General features: G+C 38.6%; 1 protein-coding gene across 2 annotated transcripts; it reads left to right on the top strand.

Moving 5' to 3' along the window:
* Nucleotides 1–4051: 4051 nt before the first annotated feature.
* LOC149413598 (uncharacterized) lies at nucleotides 4052–9791 on the top strand. 2 transcript variants are annotated; one of them, XM_089644564.1, is made up of 3 exons: nucleotides 4052–4235; nucleotides 5691–6747; nucleotides 9411–9791. In XM_089644564.1, the coding sequence occupies exons 1-3, from the start codon at nucleotides 4199–4201 to the stop codon at nucleotides 9520–9522; spliced, it is 1206 nt and encodes a 401-aa protein (XP_089500690.1). In that variant the 5' UTR covers nucleotides 4052–4198; the 3' UTR covers nucleotides 9523–9791. The 2 variants fall into 2 exon arrangements, with proteins under 2 accessions (XP_089500690.1, XP_089500689.1); XM_089644563.1 differs by lacking the exon at nucleotides 9411–9791 and having other exon boundaries at nucleotides 5691–7566.
* The last annotated feature ends 1509 nt before the right edge of the window (nucleotides 9792–11300 follow it).

Genomic DNA, 11300 nt, shown 5'->3' with positions numbered 1-11300 from the left:
CGGGAATAAAAAAAATAAGAAATAAAGGCATCCTGATCAATACGGCAACCACGGGCGAACAACAAAAGCTATTAAATGCACCTTGCTTCGACAACTCGAGCAAACTGAAGGCCCGACTACCGTCAAAGCGTCTACCGAGACTGATATTCTTTAATGTTCCCCGGGACCTGACCGACGAAGATTTTTTAAGGATGGCTCTCACTGGTATTCCCAACGTTGAATACCAGTGAGAGCCATCCTTAACCCCAACCCCCTTTGGTATTCCCAACGTTGACATTGAAGAAACTATTGCAGGCTGTAAACTAAGTCACCTGGCTGGTGCTCGCACAGGTAACGCTTGTCACCGTATCTACGCAGTACCCGCTACCGTACGTAAATTTCTAGTCGAGCAAGAGAAAGTATTTATAAGCTGGACTATTTGCCGCGTCCGAGATTTTATTGGCCTTACTGTCTGCACCAAATGCTACATGATTGGTCACTCATACAAGTATTGCAGAGATACCAAACCCACATGTGGACATTGTGCTCAACAGAATCATACTGGTGAGTCCTGCCCAAATTCCACCATCAAACCAGTTTGCGCGACATGCACCAGATTTGGTAAGCCTGCTGATCACTCAACTGGAGATAGGGACAACTGCCCGGCCTACATCGCTGCACTCAAGAACGACCTTGCAACTATAGATTATGGAGTGTAACATACATGAGCATAAGTGCCTCACCATCGAGAATTATAATCCCGTGACGAACTGTCTACGAATAATGTATATGAACGCGAGAAGCATCCGTAATAAGTTTGATGAGATCGAAGAAAAAGTAAGAAGTTCGCGGTACATTGTACACGTGCTCGTCATTACGGAAACGTGGCTTAAGATTGGAGAGGAAAAGTTTTACTCCCTGAATGGTTACAAAAGTGTTTTTTCTTCTCGCCCCAACGAAGGAGGAGGCGGCGTAGCAATATATGTGATTGATACTATGAAGTGTGCAATTATTGAAAATTTCTCAAATGAAAATTCCTTTTTAGGTATAACGCTTAGTAGCAGTGATAGGAAACCAGTTAACATCTATGCTATCTATCGAAAACCCAACACAAATATGCAGGATTTTCTAATACATCTAGAAAAAATACTGAACGAAAGTAGACAAGATACATTAATATTCGGAGACTTTAACATTGACATATCCATATCCACACATTCTTCATTACATTTTTGCAACATCTTACAATCTTACAATTTTTCAATACATAACAAAACATTTCCCACGAGAGTCACTGATACAAGCTGCACCTTAATAGATCACATCTTATCAAATAGGCAAAACATTCAGACTACTATATCGAATATTGATGATCCACTTAGTGACCATAATATACTTATTGTTGATTATAAGAACAACTTAAAAAAATGTTTTAATAATAGAACCAAATCCCGGATTACGAGACCTATCATCAACAGTATGTCAGTAAAATCCTATCTTCTTGATAACAATTTCACGATCAACTTAAGCAACTCAGAAGACCCTTTTAAAAGTTTCAATTATCACATTAAAAAGGCAATAGAATCAGGTACAACTACACCAAAAACAGGATTAAGAAGTCGGGTACAACTGAATACTCCGTGGTTTGATTCCAAATTAAATACATTAATCAAAGAACGAAACCAGATTCACAAGCAGTGGAAACAAGACCCTGGTAATCTTACTCTTGTAACACTTAAAAAGAGATTGAGAAATACCATTACTAATTATAGGCGAAATCTAAAACACAAATATTATGCGAACAGCTTTCAACAAAACCAAAATAACCCCACTAAAACCTGGAAAATCATAAACTCTATTCTATCAAACCGAACACATAAACCAACTAACGAAATAGAATCCCTCGTGGTAAATGACTGCGTAATTAAGGATCCGAGCCAAATAGCATCCGCATTTAATGAGTTTTTTCTCTCAATAGGAAAAAAGCTAGCAGCTACCATTCCGTCATTCCCGGATGACTGTAATACCGTTTTTGTGGAACCGAAGGCTTGCCAATCCTTGTACATGGCTAGGACAAACAAAGATGAGGTACTGAGGATCATCTCTAAAACTAAGCTGAAAGCAGCACCGGGAATCGATGGAGTAACACCATCAGTTCTTAAGACTTGTAAAGAAGAATTAGCGGGTCACCTTACAGAACTTTTAAATTGGTCACTGTCCTCGGGAAAGTTTCCAAATGAATTAAAGTTAGCGAAGATAATACCTATACACAAAGGAGACTGTAAAACATGTATCTCTAACTACCGTCCTATATCACTTCTATCGGTTTTTTCAAAAGTATTTGAGACCATAATCAAAGATAGACTCCTAAAATACATATCTGCGAATAATATCCTTACACCACAACAATATGGCTTTCGGAAAAATTCTAGTACTCAATGTGCCGCCTTTGATTTTATCTCCAACCTTCAACAGTATATAGACCAGGGTGAATATGTGGCAGCCATATTTATAGATCTCAAAAAAGCCTTTGATACGGTCGATCATGAAATACTCTTAAAGAAATTGGAATATTTGGGAATTGTTGGGAAGCCCCTAAATCTCCTCCGAAGCTACTTAGATGATAGATTTTGTCTTGTTGAAGTCAAAGGTGTCTCGAGTGGCTTAGGTAAAATCACATGTGGAGTGCCACAGGGATCAATTCTTGGGCCTCTGCTTTTCTTGCTATATGTCAATGACATAACTAAATGTGGTATCTCTGGAAACCTCCAACTTTATGCGGATGACACTGTAATCTATTATCACAGTACAAGCCTGAGTGACCTGGAGTCTCAAATGAATGTAGATGTCTCAATTCTAGCTAATTGGCTGCGTATTAATAAATTGAGCCTCAATATAAAAAAAACGCACTACCTAACTTTCGGTAATAAGGATTATGTGCCAATGAATATCACACTTGGAACTGAGAAGCTCCAAAATATAGAAGTCACGAAATATTTAGGGCTATTAATAGACTCTAAACTTTCGTGGAATTCCCATGTTGAGCATGTGAAATCTAAAATATCCCCAATAACCGGCGTACTGTACCGACTCCAAGGTCTTCTCTCTACATCTCTACTAAGGGCCACATACTATGCGATGATTCACTCCCATCTGATTTATTTAGTTAGTATCTGGGGCACTATTACTAAAAAACAAATATCAGAAATACAAGTGATTCAAAATCGAGCAATAAGGAATATCTACCGTCTACCGTGGGATATACATATCAAAGATATATATTTAAAGACAAACATACTTCCTTTTACGGTTCTACCTAAATACAATATCACTTGTACAATATTACAAATCATACATAGATCCTCACACACTAATATCAAACCAGCATTTAATTCAGACATACACCAGCACAAAACACGGTCCCAAAATCTAATACACCTAGCATCGTCTACCCACACAACAAAATTTGGTATTAACTCATTACAATATATTGCATATAGACAATACAATTCATTACCTAATGAAATAAAGCAATCAGTAACTAACAAAAAAATATTAGTTAAAACGCTTAAAGATTATTTCCTGAAAATGTTTTTAAACCAGTGAATTTTCGCTCGCTTTCATATGTTGGTTTACTATGTTTCATGTGTATAGATGTCTCTCAGTATTTCTAAAATCTCTATTCTTAACAATGTATTTTTCCTTTTTTATTTATTTTTCTTTTCCTTTTCAATATGTTGTATTTTTTTAAAAGTGTAATATCCTTGTAAAATGTATTTTATGTGTCTGTACTTCCCGTAATGAGTTTTATCTCAACTCATTGGGAATAATGTGTTACTTACCATGTTTTTTGTAATACATTATAAATAAATAAATAAATATTAAACATATCAACAAAAACACAAGTGTTTTTAATGAGAAGCGAACCTCCATCTATCTCAACGGCAAGCCAATCCTTGTCGTGATACAAAAGAAGCCTACACAAGCCGATCAGCCTTACAAACTGACTGGAGGCTTCTGGACTCCACACGAGGACGCTGCTCATGGTCCTTCGAGCCGGATTGCACCAGCAATCATCACCCAAGCCACCACAGGAGAAATCAGCAATCATCACAGCAAGCACCAAATTAAGTCAATCCTTTCAACTTTCCCTCCTTACTGTGTTAATACTTTTGCTGTTTCTCAATCATAACAGGCACGGATCTCTAGTCATCTGACAATGGCGGACAACCTGAAGGCTTTCATAGCCAGAAGAGGTCAGATCAAAGGGCTGATAACGAAGTTTCAGTCATTGTTAGATGAAGACCAAACGGATCCGTCAATCATCCAAGTCCGATTGGCAAAAATCGAACCTTTGCATGACCTATTCATGGAAATTCAACTTAAAATCAGTATGTGTGATGAAAGTTTGAATTTAGATTCGGATGATGACACCGATCGCTTTGAAACAATGTATTTCAAGGCCATCTCCGAAGCAAAATCGCGTCTGACGAGCGATTCCAAACTTAATTCACATCAATCACAATCAAATATAAATTCCAAAATTCAATTACCAATTTTGAGACTACCTACTTTCTCCGGAACATTCTCTGAGTGGACTTGTTTCGAAGAATCTTTTCAATCATTAATTGAAACAAATCAGGAATTATCTGCAATTCAGAAATTTCACTATCTTAAATCGTGCTTAACCGGAAACGCTTCCAAATTATTAACATCTCTGGAAATCTCATCAAATAATTATCAAATTGCGTGGAATTTATTAACAGATCGATACGCAAATAAACGCTTAATAATTCAAAACCACATCCAAGCTATATACAATATTGCAAACATTAAATTTGAAATTCAAGCCTTTTTAGATCAAATTTTAATTAATTTACGGGCTTTGAAAAATTTAAACCTACCTACAGAACATTGGGATGCCTTACTAATTCATCATTTATCAAAAAAACTTGATCCAATAACATCTCGCGAGTGGGAACGAATTCCCATTCCTGAACCAAATACTTACGTTCATTCTATGGAAACATTCATAAAGTTTTTAACCGATAAATCTATTATGCTTCAATCTATTCCAAAGTCATCTGCAACTGCTCATAAATCTGATAACATTAATAGCAAAAAACCAAATTTCACTTTTGTAACATCTCCAAATTATTGTTGCAATGTCTGTTCTGAAAATCATACTATCTATCAATGCCCTAAACTTCAGAAAATGACTCTTCAAGACAGAATAAATGCATCTAAGACTTTTAAATTATGTTACAACTGTCTAGGAAAGGGTCATTCTTATGAACAATGTCAAAGCAAATTCCGTTGCAAAACATGTAACAAAAAACATCACACTCTGTTTCACAAAGAAGTTCAAACTGAATCTAAACAAGGTCCAATCATCTCCGCTACATCCATGGCGAACGAATCTTATGCCTTACTATCTACTGTTATTCTCAATGTGAAGAATGCGCAAGGACATTTCATCCAGGCCAGAGCTTTACTCGATTCTGGCAGTCAAAGCAACTTCATTACCACAAAATTAGCTACGCATCTAGGTGTTCAGCTAATAAAGTCAGATAGCCCAATTACTGGAATAACCGGCGCATCATTCAACAGTAATTTCAAAACTAATATAACCATTGCTTCACAATATAAAAAGCGTTTTGTAAAACAATTATCTTGCATCTGTTTAAATGAAAGTACTCCAAACATTCCAGTACACAAAATCACCAGCAACGCAACAGCTACGCTCCCATCTCACATGAAGCTAGCAGACCCAACCTATCATGAACCTGCATCAATCGACATCCTTCTTGGCTGCGACATGTTCTGGAGTTGCCTAGAACAAAGGCGAACAAACATCTCAGGAATGCAACTTCAACAAACCGCTTTCGGCTGGGTAATTACACACACCGACATACCAGCTGACGAAGGTATTTCTTTATTTTCCATTAAAGACAACAATGCCCTTCATGATCTCATGACTAAATTCTGGCATATGGAAGAAAACCTTTCTCATCCACCTCAGTCCTTGGAAGAAAAGGCTGTCGAATCACACTTCATTGACACACATTACAGAAATGAAGATGGTAGATTCATCGTGGAGCTTCCGCTCAAGGGAAACCCACAAGACTTGGGTTCTTCGCTAAACACAGCTACAAAACGATGGCTCTCCGTTGAACGGAAACTCTCACCTCCACTACAATTGCAATACTCTGAATTCATGAATGAATATATTCACCTAAACCATATGTCTGAAATATCTATTAAGGACAACACTTCATCCTCTAACCATCATTTCTACTTACCTCACCATTCTATTCTACGTGAATCCAGCGAAACCACCAAACTGAGGGTCGTGTTTGATGGATCTGCGAAAACCTCCTCAGGGCTCTCTCTAAATAACATCCTCATGGTTGGACCGACCGTTCAAGATGATCTCCTTTCAATAATCCTACGTTTCAGAACTTACAGATATGTAATATCTGCGGACATAGAAAAAATGTACCGTCAGATCTTAATAACTCCCAAACATCGTGATTTACAAAGAATTGTTTGGTCAAACCCATCTTCAAACAAATTGTCTCATTTCAGACTCAACACAGTTACGTACGGTACGGCATCTGCTCCGTATTTAGCGACACGATGTCTACGGCAACTAGCACTGGATTCACAAGAATCGTCGCCAGACGCAAGTCAGCGCATCCTACATGACTTTTACGTCGACGATCTCCTTACAGGAAGTAATGATTTTGAGACAACGCTAAAACTCAAGTATAGTATAAATTCTATATTAAGTTCTGCCTGTATGAATCTACGAAAATGGAAATCCAATGACGACAATCTCATCGCAGACGAAAAATCCCTCAATCAGTCTGTCGATTCGACATTACTGGGAAAATCTGAAACCTCCAAAACACTCGGTCTGAGTTGGAATTCTACTCTGGATACACTTAGATATCAACCTACTACATCATCTGTAAATTCATCTATAACTAAAAGAAATCTTTTGTCACAAATCGCAAAACTATTCGACCCTCTCGGTCTAATTGCTCCAATAAATATCACTGCAAAATTTTTCATCCAGGATTAATGGCAATTAAAAATTGACTGGGATTCAGACGTTCCAAGTCATATTCAAACTTCATGGCTCAACTTTCAACATCAGTTGAAAGACATTAATCTAATATCTATACCTAGACATGTACCTACAATTAAGGAATATTCTGAATTACACGGATTCTGCGATTCATCAGAACGCGCATATGGAGCATGTATTTACATACGGACATTCGAAAACGGCATCTGGATCTGCAGATTGCTATGCGCTCGCTCAAGAGTGGCGCCTCTGAAAAAAATCTCCTTGCCTAGATTAGAACTATCAGGAGCTCTTTTATTATCTCAACTCATGAAGAAGGTAACAGACTCATTAACATTTCAAGGATCCACCTCTTACTGGTGCGATTCTACGATAACTCTCGCGTGGATCGCCGCATCGCCTGCACGATGGAAAACCTTTGTCGCCAATCGTGTATCGGAGATTCAAGACACAACCTCTCATGGACAATGGAGACATGTTTCAACCAAACTAAACCCTGCTGATCTCATATCTAGAGGCGTTTCTCCAATGGATCTTGCATCTTGCATCTTGCAACCTCTGGTGGAATGGTCCTCTATGGCTATCTCAAAATGAGACACATTGGCCAACTACCGTCATCCCAGATTCACCAGAACTTCCGGAACAGAAAACCACTACTCAAGCATTCATAACACAAATACATAACACTGACATCTTTGATCGTTATTCTACTTTACATAAATTGCAAAGAGTAGTAGCTTATTGTATTCGTTTCAAAACTAATGCTCTCCGTAAGTTTGAATCTCAAACAACCACACTAACTGTACTTGAACTAACTACTGCAATGACAACGCTTGTTAAAATAGTTCAAAGGCAATGCTTTGCATCAGATATAAAGGCATTACAGTCAAAACATTTTTTTAAGATAATCTCTGGAACTATACATAATCCACCTATTTTGAAAGAGATTAACTTATATGTCCCAGACAAGTATACTCGTGGAAGGTCCCATACCCTTTTTTATGCTCCAAAAGCGAGGACTTCTGCCTATCAGAACGCCCCAGTCAACAGAGCGACTGAACTGCTCAACGAGTCTGCATTGACCATAGACATTTTTAACGTAACCTACAGGCAGTTTAACAATTATTTTTTGACGTATGTCACAAAGTAGTGAAACTGACCTTTTTATTTGTATTGCTATACTTTTTGTCTAATTTGTAATCTTCTCCATAATGTATTGGTGAATAACCGTTTTACGGAGAACATGAAAAAATAAATAAATAAGTAAATAAAATCAAAATGTCTTTTGTCAAATAGTAAACTTCTCTCATTGAACCCATTTTTAGACTCGGAGAACGTACTGTGCGTTGGCGGACGTCTATCAAATGCAAACCTCACCTATAATCAAAAACATCCTGTAGTTTTACCTTCCAATCACCAGTTTACTAACCTAATCATAAATCATTTCCATCGTCAATTATTACATGCTGGACCGCAAGCGTTACTCGCATCCATTCGTTTACAATTTTGGCCACTCTGTGGAAGACGCACCATACGCAGTGTTCTTCGTAAATGTATAGTTTGTTTCAGGTCAAAACCTACAACAATTCAACCATTAATGGGGAACCAACCGCAGTCTAGACTGCAACCAACACGCCCGTTTCTTACGTGTGGTGTTGATTACGCAGGACCTTATTACATTAAATCTGGAAATATTCGTAGTAAAACAACTCTCAAGGTTTATTTGTGTATCTTTGTGTGCTTTTCTACCAAGGCAGTTCATCTTGAGCTTGCTACTGATTTATCTACTACGGGTTTCCTCAAATGTTTCAATCGCTTTATCGCACGACGTGGAAAATGTGCTCATATCTACTCAGACAATGCTGGGAATTTTGCAGGAGCTTCAAATGATCTCAAGTCCTTAACCTCTTTTTTGCAGAACTCTTCGACTCAGAATGAATTTTCGGATTTTTTTGGTTCTCATTCTATTCAATGGCACTTTATTCCAGCTAGATCTCCCCATTTTGGCGGATTATGGGAAAGCGCAGTGAAGTCAGCCAAGCACCATTTGACTAGAGTTCTCCGTAACTTGTCATTGACTTTTGAGGAGCTGTATACTGTCTTAACGCAGGTCGAGGCATGCCTCAATTCTCGTCCGCTCACCCCCCTTTCCACCGATCCATCTGACCTCACTCCTCTCACCCCGGGTCACTTCCTTATTGGCGAATCTTTGGTTGCTGCACCTCAACTGGACCTGACCGCTACGAATTCTGGAAGGCTCTCCAGATTTGAACGAACCACTCAGCTCGTTCAACATTTTTGGCAAAGGTGGTCTAAGGAGTATCTCACTCTCTTGCAGGAACGAGCTAAATGGAGGACCAAAACCCCAGACGTGCTGCAACCAGGCTCCTTGGTACTGCTCTTTGAGGATAACTTACCTCCTACCAAGTGGGCTCTTGGTCGCATTCTGACACTACACCCTGGCACTGATGGCATCACACGAGCAGCTACTGTCGCTACCTCTAAATCGACAGTAACAAGGGCTGTCAACCGGCTCTGTCTACTACCCGTTGACCAGACAACATCATCATCGTCATCAGCATCATCATCATCTCTGTCACCTTAGTGACTTTCCTACAATAACTTCTCCAGTGAATTCCTATAAAAACTTTCTCCAGTGAAATTTATGCAATGACTCTCCAGTGACATTCTCCACAGTGAAACCCAGTGAACTTTACTTTCATCGATTTCATTATGATTTTGTTAACAAACTTAGTTTGTCAAAGCCGGGAGTATGTTGCGTGTCGTATCTTGTGATTGTCCTTTTTTATTTAACTTTATTCAAGCTTAAACTCTTTCACTTTTTCATTTTATAATCTCGATGTGTAGAGCCTTTTACATTATCTTTTTCTGTCTGTGCCACCTTTTATATTAAATCTTTTTGTCTATGGCACGTCATAGTGTAATATTGTCATTAATTTCGCATCTATAATATCTTGTGTCTGTATTCACGTCAAACATTGGTGTTTTGTTTTATATAGTTTGTGGTGATCGAGATCTTTTGTTTTATTCTTATTAGCATTGAAATTTACATAACCAGTATCAACCAACTCTCGATTCTCTCTCTCGGTTTAATGTCTACCCTCTTCTGTGTAACATATTAAACATATCAACAAAAACACAAGTGTTTTTAATGAGAAGCGAACCTCCATCTATCTCAACGGCAAGCCAATCCTTGTCGTGATACGAAAGAAGCCTACACAAGCCGATCAGCCTTACAAACTGACTGGAGGCTTCTGGACTCCACACGAGGACGCTGCTCACAAAGTACCTACCAAAACACTGGCGTACCATGTAAAACGGCGATCACCACCAGCCGGGACAAGACGCAGGTACATTCAGTCGAAGGGGAAGTTTTGCTAGCGTATGACCGCCCGAATAGAAAGCGATCGGATGCAACCAGACAGAACAAAAATGAATACTTTTCTTCTGTTATTTGACTTTCTAATTTGATACTTTTCACCTATTGTTTGACTTTCTAATTTACAAATTGGGATGCACAAAAACAAATCTAGAGTCAAAAAAGGGAGATGGTAATCTCCGAAATAAAACTACCAACCGAACAACTTTTCTCAACAGGTCCCTTTCGAGAGGTAGGCAGCCTCATAAAATTAAATGCCAAAATCAAACCAATTATCCGTTTATACCTACCTGAGAGGATAGGTATTCAATAGAAGTTACCCATACCTAATACACGAGGATGCCAGTAACCTCATAAAATAATTACTGGAACCAAATACTAAAATACAGACAGTCCTCATCCTAAATTTGGCATTTCGAGTAAACCTTGCATATATTTCACATGATAATTGGCTGAATGGATAGGCACACAACCTATCGATAGAAGCAGATTAAATGTCGACAAGATCGTCGGGTGTTATCTATGTTGTTGACCTAGAAAGGGATGTAGGTTCCCGACGACGAGGAATTTACAGCGTTTTCTGGAGGTGGCATGTAACTTAGGACCTTACGTGTCACATTTTCGCGACTAGATTCGTGACAAGGGATGTCATGGTTTTCCCCTTCTACACTCAGTAAAGTAGATTTTCCTGGAGGAGCAATGAGGTTGGGGCATTTCTGAAATTGGTGAGGAGACCTGGTTTTCATTATTTTGGTGTGACGGTTGCCAATTGGAACAAGGGGAGACCCGGCCGGTTCGGATATCCAGACACGCAGATATCGATTGCCT

This window comes from Hesperophylax consimilis, chromosome 21, assembly GCF_061612785.1.
Source record: "Hesperophylax consimilis isolate HC1 chromosome 21, BYU_Hcon_1.0, whole genome shotgun sequence".
In the NCBI taxonomy this organism is placed as follows: domain Eukaryota; kingdom Metazoa; phylum Arthropoda; class Insecta; order Trichoptera; family Limnephilidae; genus Hesperophylax; species Hesperophylax consimilis.
This window is presented reverse-complemented; position numbering and strand designations above follow the sequence as displayed.